The sequence below is a fragment of the Cystoisospora suis genome (genome assembly GCF_002600585.1).
Source record: "Cystoisospora suis strain Wien I chromosome Unknown contig_6778, whole genome shotgun sequence".
In the NCBI taxonomy this organism is placed as follows: Eukaryota; Apicomplexa; class Conoidasida; order Eucoccidiorida; family Sarcocystidae; genus Cystoisospora; species Cystoisospora suis.
The window spans coordinates 1-8562 of record NW_027159565.1 but is presented as its reverse complement, the minus strand read 5'-3'; the positions used below and the strand labels follow the sequence as shown (position 1 = coordinate 8562).

The window sequence follows — 8562 nt, the reverse complement described above, 5'->3', positions numbered from 1 at the left end:
GCAAAAGCGATGGTAATAAACGAACAGATTCTTGCTCCGCCTAAGCATCTTCAGAACATCATGCATGGCATGTCCATGAAGCTCTCGCTTTCGCCTTCTATCAAGTTGAGAATTAGTATCAGATAGTAGGAGGTCTTATGCGAATGCCCACGAGGATCCTAGCTGCTACTGGGCAAAGAATGATCGGTGCTAGTCTCTACACGTACTCCTATATATGTAGAAAGTATAGACAGAGATGAAGGGGTTGCAGATGTAGTTATGACTATCAAGGTGACTCAGTAGGAAGCACGTGTGTCTCCTCCAGTTGTAGGTGTACCTCGGATTCATGGAAGGCTTCGACGCCTGAACTAGCGTTAGGAGTACTGCAGATGCTTACGTATCACCCCATAGAAAGAGTGAAAGAGAAAGATGAAAGTACGAGGAAAACATCTGTCTGTCGTCTTCGTAGCAAAGGCCCGCTATTTCATGGTGAAGATAGGCAGGGAGGGAGAAGAACTGAAGTAAGTGCAGGCGTCTGTTGTGTGAACCCCGACGGGACACACAGGGGTGCTCGCTTCGCAGATACATAAACAGACACCTGGAGATAGAAAGAGTCACAGTCTTCTTTCATCCGACGAGGATAAGCGCTGCTTCTTCAGCAGAATCCAACGGCCGTCGAAAGGAAGGTGGATGTGAAGAGAAGGGAATGATACCCCTGGGTTTTTCCTCCTGGACGTATACCAGAAAGAAGAGGGATTAAGCCCAAAAACGTGATCTGGTGAGTGTACATACACCTGAGTATGTAGGCAACGCGTACCGCGCAGCTGTACGGGGTATTGGCGCGATAGTTGCCATACATAGGCTAACATTCCGTACACACAAGACTATGTACGAACTGTGCCGACTCCAAAGAATCTTCATGTAGCCTATTTACTATCTAACATTCTATTCTTTCTCCCCATGAAAAGCAACTCCCCTTTATGAAGGAGAAGGAACTACCGACAGTTGAACGCCCTGAAGGACAGGTTCCCTTCATGCAGACGCCGATACTCATGATAGAAGTGTTGAGCATACACCGCTTTCTGTAGACAACTACTGTGACCGTCTCCCGTGTCTGATGGTATGTAGCCTTCGTGATCTTAAACACAGAAGTGCGGGGAGTCGTAAAGATGGACTTCTATCCGTGCTATTACTGTCCCGACAACTATGGAAGATTGAAAGAGATCTGATTTGCTACCAAAAGAGAGCAGCAGTGAAAAAAAGCTTTTCGATCGCTTACACATCTTCTGTAGAAGTTCGGTGCTTTTGCCAGACCAAAGATAGCGAGGGGTGTGGAGGGTGAGGGATAGGTGATAGAATAGGAGGAGCTTGTGTAGTGGAGGATCTCTCGGGAAGCCCGTTCTTCTTTCGATAAGAACGCGACGATCTTCCACTCTGATGCGATGTTGTTAGATTAACTTTCTTGGCCTGTTCGGCTCGTTGGCTCTGAAGCTATCCAGATCGAAAGGAGGTCGTCAAGGATGAATAGCAGGGAGAGGCCGAGAAGCGGACACGCCAAATCCACTTTGTTCACTTGATCTCAGGAGAAGCCGTGGATGTATAGATGGATGGGAGAATGAATATGTCTTAGGAAGAAAGAAAAGAAAGCAAAAATGGCAGTTGTAAGATAGTTCGATCAAGAAACGTAAGAGAAATGAAAGAAAGAATGGAGAGGGATTCCTGAGAGACCCCTGTATGTATCTATCCACACGTATCACAATACTTTACACCGATCATCTTCGTAAAGCCAAGGTGGAAGAGAGAGAAACACATGTTTCCCTTCGAGACAAATCTGAGCAGCAATACCTTCCCTGAGATTGAGTGTTCAGCGTATGAATAAAGTAGCTACGTCAAACACTCGCTCGCAGAAAGGATCACGCTCGTAAAAAGCAAAGCCAATATCTATGTCTGTTCACATGAGTACTCAGCCTCCTTACTAGCGATAGACAAGACTTCTCTCTTCTGCAAGAGGGAATTCTGACTGTCCTACTACGATTCGACAAGGGACAGATATCCCCTTCGATCAGTCGGCGGCAATAGAGAGGACTTCACCAAAAGGACCGGACTTTACTGGAAGTAACAGCCGAGATCAAAGGAAGGTGATTTTCGTGAAAAGGCAAAAAGATATAGACGCCAAGTGTTGTTTTCTCCTCTTTGTTGCCACTTTTATGAGATCTACTGACGTAGCTATCCTTTAGCTATCCAGGAAGAAAAGAGAAACATAGCGTACTCAGTTAACATCGATTTCGCTGACGTCACCGACATCATGGGAGTTCAGGATTGACTTCTTCATGCGTCCTGCATCTTGCAGTGCAATAAATTGTCGGTGGAGATTCGAAGAAGAAGAAGAGCTTTTCGTTGAAAGTGGGCTGCCAACGGCTGAAGTTCCCTGCTACAAGTCATCATGAATGAAAAGCCTTTTTCTCGTCTTCTTGTCAACCAGACAGCTGGGAAGAAGAGTGTATTCCACCATATCGGTGTCGTGAAAGGATATGCATTTTCAACATAGTCCCTAGGGGAAGGGGCAAGGAAGGAGTAGGCGACTCTTCCGTGTTGATCTTCGAAGCTCTTATACTTCGGTTTGCCTTGATCCTAACCTCTACAGACAGGAAGAAAAAGAGCAAGCCATCCTCTTCTCCAACAGAAAGCATGCGAAAGCGACAGTGGGTGAGTTGAGTGTCGCGGCACAGGAGTATTTGGTACATATGGACGTGGGAGGCAACACATTTATACGGCACACCATGCGTCTTCGCGACCTGTACACTTGTATAGGTGATGCATGGAGTATAAGCTATGTAGCTATGTAGTACTCTTGGGGACACTGTCAGTAGGAAGGATGCTTTGTTTGTTCAAGCTGCCTCTCCCCGACACCCAAGCGATGAAGCACGTAGTCTCACTCGCTCGAGCCATCCATCCTTTGCCTTTCCTTGCGCTAGAAGAGATTCATCGACACCTTTCTCCCCGTCTCCGCCCTGTGTGTCGTACTTCATATGCCTCGCGGATCCAATAGACCCAGCGTATTCTTTTTGGACCGCACCCTAGATCCAGGCCGGCTGCCGTCGAGCTCGTTTCTTTGGAGGGGATCATGGCCAAAAGAAAGTGCAAATATCTCGAGTTTGATGAGCTAGCTCACCACTGTCTTCCTTCCGGTTTCACGCTTTCTTCCTCATCTTTCCTACTGTACACATCAGGTTCTGAAGAGGAAAAAACAACCACAGACGAGCTGATTGCTTCTCTCCCTGTTGTATGCAGCAGTGCTCTATCGATGGAAGGAAGAGGGAGAGGTATCCTGGACTATGAAACAAAAAACCCAAGACGATGCGTTCTTTCTTACTGGAAGAGAAAGAAGGTATCGTCTTGGGCTTTCCAAGACCCGGCTCGAAAACTCACAGGAGAAGGAAAGAAAAAGACGTATATTAATAGAGAGGGACCAGGTAGTCTCGCTGGTTCTGTGCCCCTCTCTCCTTTGATCACAGGCGGGAAGTCTCATCAGTGAAGAATAATACTCTTATGCAAACCACGCCGCACAAAGAAAGAAAATGCCTATCCATCTTTGTCCGGTGGTCGCTCTGTCTTCCTTCTCGTGGAAAAGGTTCCATTCCTAGCGCGCAGTTCAGGTGTTTCACGCTTCAGCCCCGTCTTTTCACTTCCACTCAAAGATTTTCTTCTACTTGAACACAGACAAACTGACAGTCTCAAGAAAACCTTAGCTCTTCCGTAGACGACGACACCTGAGGCCACAGAGGACCCTATGTGGCCGTGGGTGTCTCCTGGCTGGTTCTAGGCGTCGTGTTGATAGCACTCTACACCAACTAGGGCGGCGAGCAAGCTCAGAGGTTGTGTGAGAGTCACGAACAGGAGGAGACGATGACCTGGAAATCCTAGATTTCTTGTTAGACTCTTTTCATCGCGTCTGCTTTCTTTTGTAGATTGAAGGAATGGGAACGAAGACGGAAATGGCGGAAGTGACAGTGAGACGAGACGCGCACATACGGATTGGTTGAGCCCAAAGAGAAGAAGCGTTCCCGGGTCATATGAGGAGGGAGCCGCAATAAAAAGCTGAAGACTATGTGTGTATGCGTATCTGTCAGAACAACTTCATCGTATGTCTTGGCACCGTGTTACGGACATCAATCGAAACGTGCGGTTTAAGCAATCACTCACATACAGAGACCTCCATCGACAACCGCTGAATTACGCTTCACTTTTTTCTATGAGTGACGATAGGAATTACGTGCACGTAGGTAAAAATCTTCACTAATTCGAGTGACAGCAGTTGTGGTAAAGAGTTTGACGACAATTCTTGACACCCTTTCATTCAAACTTAGGCTGAAACTGTATAATTGGCCATTCATTGCCTTTTGTCTTCTTTATACACATCTCTGTAGCTATATATCGCCACGTGCTTCAAAAAACAAGTTGTTTCCCTGGGTAGCCGATTCCTCACCTCCCTATCACCAGTATGGTAATCTGTACGAATGTCTTTTCCGCTACGTTAATCACTTCCTTCATCCCTACGAGTACTCCCCTCTTCCTGTGTGTTCAGCGGCTCTCCGCGGCTTCATCCATGCCTTCCGTTTGATCGGTATGTGCGATGTCCACTGTAGAATGCCGTCCCGTCAGTTAGCCGTTTCTTCGCAGCCGCTTCCTTCTTCCCGCCAGTTAGAAAAGAGAGCAAACGGAGAACGCTCGCATGCATTCTTTGCTTCTTCTCTTCTTCGCTCCTTTCCATCTAGGATTTTCTTTTGCATCAGGAGACGACGGCCAAGAAGCTGCGCTAGAACCGTCATGGACCCAGGAACAGATACTCCAGCTGTCATGCCTGCTTTGATACAAACTAGCAAGTGTTCCGTCCGGGGCCGTTTCTCTATTCTCCTAGTGTATTCCTATCATGCTTCATCCAGCCGTCGTTCTTAACGTCTTCATCCTGTCGTTCTCCAAAGAGAAAACCAGAGAGGGGACGCGTGTGAATCTTAAGCCTTCGGCTCCACTGTGAAAAAAGAAACATTTATGCGGCTGTGTCTGAAGTAAAAATCTACAAGAAACGGCATTTCCAGTCTAACGCAGAAGAGGAGAGACAGACAGGTTTCATTCGTGTCCATGCCGTGAAGACTCCAGCCACAGCATCACCGTGAGCCCGTGCCTCTCTTTCTTTTCCAGTCTCCTCAGCAAACAGTTTGCTTTTCCATTCGAGACAGTTCCCGAATAGCTATTTGATTTTCCTCCGTTTTCCTTTGCCCAGAAGGTCTACAACCGGGTGTCTAGGAGAGATCTCTTTGTAAGGAGAAACGCAAAGCACCACCGTTGGCGGCCACCCTCGGCTGTACTACTAGTCCAGCTGGGTGGCTAGCTAGCTGGCTGTTGTTGTGAGTGATCTGGCCTGTGTTAAGACACCTCAAGACAAGGTTCACAAGACCAGAGACGAGCATAGGGGTCGGTGGTTGTCGTCATGATGGTGGTGGTGGCCTTTCTGACGGTAAGAGTTGTAAGAAAAAGCGCGAATGCATAGGCAAATAGGACCGTCGTCTTCGTGAGTCGATGTGCGGACGAGCGATAGATCCATAGTGAAAAGCGTATGGGCGGTCTTCACAAGGGTTAATCATACGTCACCATCGTCGTTCTCATCCTCAGCAGCTGTATGTATGTATGTTGTGTTGAAAGAGGAGGTGGAGTGTAATTATCCCGTGTTATGGCGATCGTAATGGCTAGATGGTGATACCAACGGCGGCTGGCTGGCTTTTTTGTGGTACTTTTACGGACAATCTAGAACAGGAGACATACATAGCGAAGTTTCCTTCGAGAAAAGACTCCCCGCCCAAGACAATGATGACGGAGAGAAGAGTCTCGGATTGTCTTGATGGTTTTCCTGTCTCTCTTCGCGGAAGAATCGTTGAAAAAAGAGAGTGAATGGTGAAGACTCAAGAAAGGAAAAGATGCTGCTCCCTTCGGTGGTTTGTCCTCTTTCTTGTCTTGCTTCTTTTTCTTCGCCAGTCTGTGAGTAAATCTCCCAGCCAGATTTCATTCATAATCCTATTCTATCATTCATCATGTATCATCGAGATAATAACCCTTTCCGCTAGACACCATCATCCTCGTCCGCCCGTGTCCCGTCATCGTCTTCTCTCCTCTCGCTCATCATTCATCATTCATCCATCCATCTTCTTCAATCGTCTTCACTTTCGATCAATCATCGTCTTCTTCTTGTGATTTCCGCGTTAAAAGAGGTAGCCGTTACAATGGCTGTGGTGACCTTGACGGCGAGTACCAGAAGCAGGCAATCTTCTTGTTTTACTTCTTCTTCCTTCGTTCTCCAGGGTCCAAGATTATCTTATAGAGATGAAGAGAACAACAGAAGACGATGTGAATCAAAGACCATTCCACCGACAAAGAAAGCCCCTCAAGAATACACCCTTCCTTTGCTTGGTGTCTTCTTATCTTCTTGGATGAAGAAGTCCCCCTTATCTTGTCCTTCTTCTTGCTTTTCTTTGTTGTTCTCGAGATCTTTCAATTCACTCTCATTGAGTCAGCTCAAGCCAAAAAAGAGAAGTCTCTTTTCACCTTCTCCGTGTATCCATCATGTCGTCGTTGTCTCCCTCGGTCTTCTTGCCTATTCTTTGGCTCACGATCAACATTCCTCCACTTCCTTCACAGCTACAGCCGTTCAGCTAGGCGCGACTTCCTCTTCTTTCATTGTAAGTTTCTTTCGTATGACGGGAAGGAAGGACCCTGAAAAGAAAAAGCGATCCTCTCTCTCTCTGGACAGGGGCTGAAGCACATCAACTTCTTTTCGGTTCCTTCCTTACGCTTACTCTCTAGACTTCATCCTCAATCGACGTCCTTGATATGAATGATCTCTTTGTACTCCATATCATTCCATAGCTATCGTTGTAGGGAGTCTTCATCTGTCCCGGTTGACTCTTATCGTGAGGAAGCCTCTTTCATTTTCAGTCTAGAGCTTCACAGATGAGACGATTTTGACGATGATCCGGTAAAAACCCCCCCCCCCTTCACACAAGACAGATCACCGCACAGACAGGGCTTGTGAGAGACAGAGAGGGGTGTAGGTCTTAAGCCAAGCGCTGAGGTGTATGGTCAGCTTTCACTATTCTTGATTTGTTCGGCCTAGTCTATTTTTTCTGACGAATCAGCCACGGTGATTTCCTCGTTTCTCTGCATTCTTTGATATGAAGGATCTGCTTGTAGTCTATCATTCTCATGACTCTACCGATAGCTAGGTAGAGATTCTTTATCCATTCTGCTTGCCTATTACCTTTTCTTCCTATGGAGGTTCTCGCTACGATGTCTACGGACTTACAGTGCTATATGCATCTGCTTCTGTGAAGGAGGGAGATAGAGGTAGTCGATACGTCCCTTCAGGTGGTGTATGTACAGTGGATCCCGACTGTGATTTGCATCATGACTGAGGAGACCTGAATTATGAGGAAGGCTGCTTTCTGTTTCTGTGTTCCTTCCTTGTCTATGCAGAGAAGCGGAGAGTACGATCGTCGTTATTTCTCCTATGCAGATGGAAGAGAAAGGCATGAAGAAGATCCCTCTTTTCACTTGAAATCTCTTCATAATGGTTTTGCTCCAGATTCCCCCCGACAACAAGGAAAACATTTTTCTGCTGAGCTTCATCTACACCAGTGGAATCCTCGCAATGCTTATCCTGAGTCTTCGGGTGTATATACACCCTATGGCGGGGGGGAAGATACAGAAGAGGATGGCATACTTCGACTTCATCATGCAAGTCTTCTAAGAAATCGTCCGGAGAGATTTACCGAGGAAGGTGATCACCTTGATAAGAATCATCTCTATACACGATTAATGCAGAAACGAAGGTCATCTCTATCTTCTCTGTCTCTTGCCCAGCTCCGTGATGCCTTACAAGCCCCGTCAGATGAAGAAGAGGGGGAATCCTCTCCCCCCCCTGCTTCAGAAGAAGAAGGTCAAAACGGAGAAGGCAATACACAAGAATCCAAAGACGAAGGGGTGAATGAGACAGGGGAGAAAGGAGGTGGAGAAGAGGGTGAGGAGAGTGAAGAAGGTAAGGGGGGAGAAGGAGAACAAGTGGAGACCTCTCCTACTACCCCTACTGGAGCTTCAGCAGAGGAGTCTCCTACCCCTACTCCTACTCCGTCCCCTTCAGAAGAAGAAGGGAAAGCCTCAACGGAGAATGAAGAACCTATCTCGACTTCTGCTGAAGAGCCGGCTGGCAAAGAAGGAAGAGAAGGAGTACCTCCTTCAACAGAAGAAGAGAAGGAAAATATTTCAGCAGAGGCAGCCCCCCCCTCACCTACATTTTCTATGACGACAACAACTACAGGCACTCCGAGCGCTTTCAATGTAGAGGAAGCATTGCATGCACCTGCCCCGACAGGAGAAGCAGGTCAGCCGTTTCAGTCCCAGGCCGAGAAACTTCTTAAGAAAGAAGAAGAGATCGTGAAATCTGAGGAGGAGGTCCCTAAAGAAGAGCAGACGACGGAGAAAGAGGAAGAGGCGGGAGCGGGACAACAAGAAGAGGAAAGAAAACGAAAGAAGAAC

At 47.1% G+C, this 8562-nt stretch overlaps 1 protein-coding gene across 1 annotated transcript; it reads left to right on the top strand.

Annotated features, from left to right (window-relative positions):
* Positions 1–5577: 5577 nt before the first annotated feature.
* CSUI_010161 (uncharacterized protein) lies at positions 5578–8562 on the top strand (the record flags this gene model as incomplete). Its single annotated transcript, XM_068070266.1, has 2 exons — positions 5578–6710; positions 7504–8562. Coding segments are annotated over exons 1-2 (1515 nt in total), but the record flags the coding sequence as incomplete, so codon positions are not given.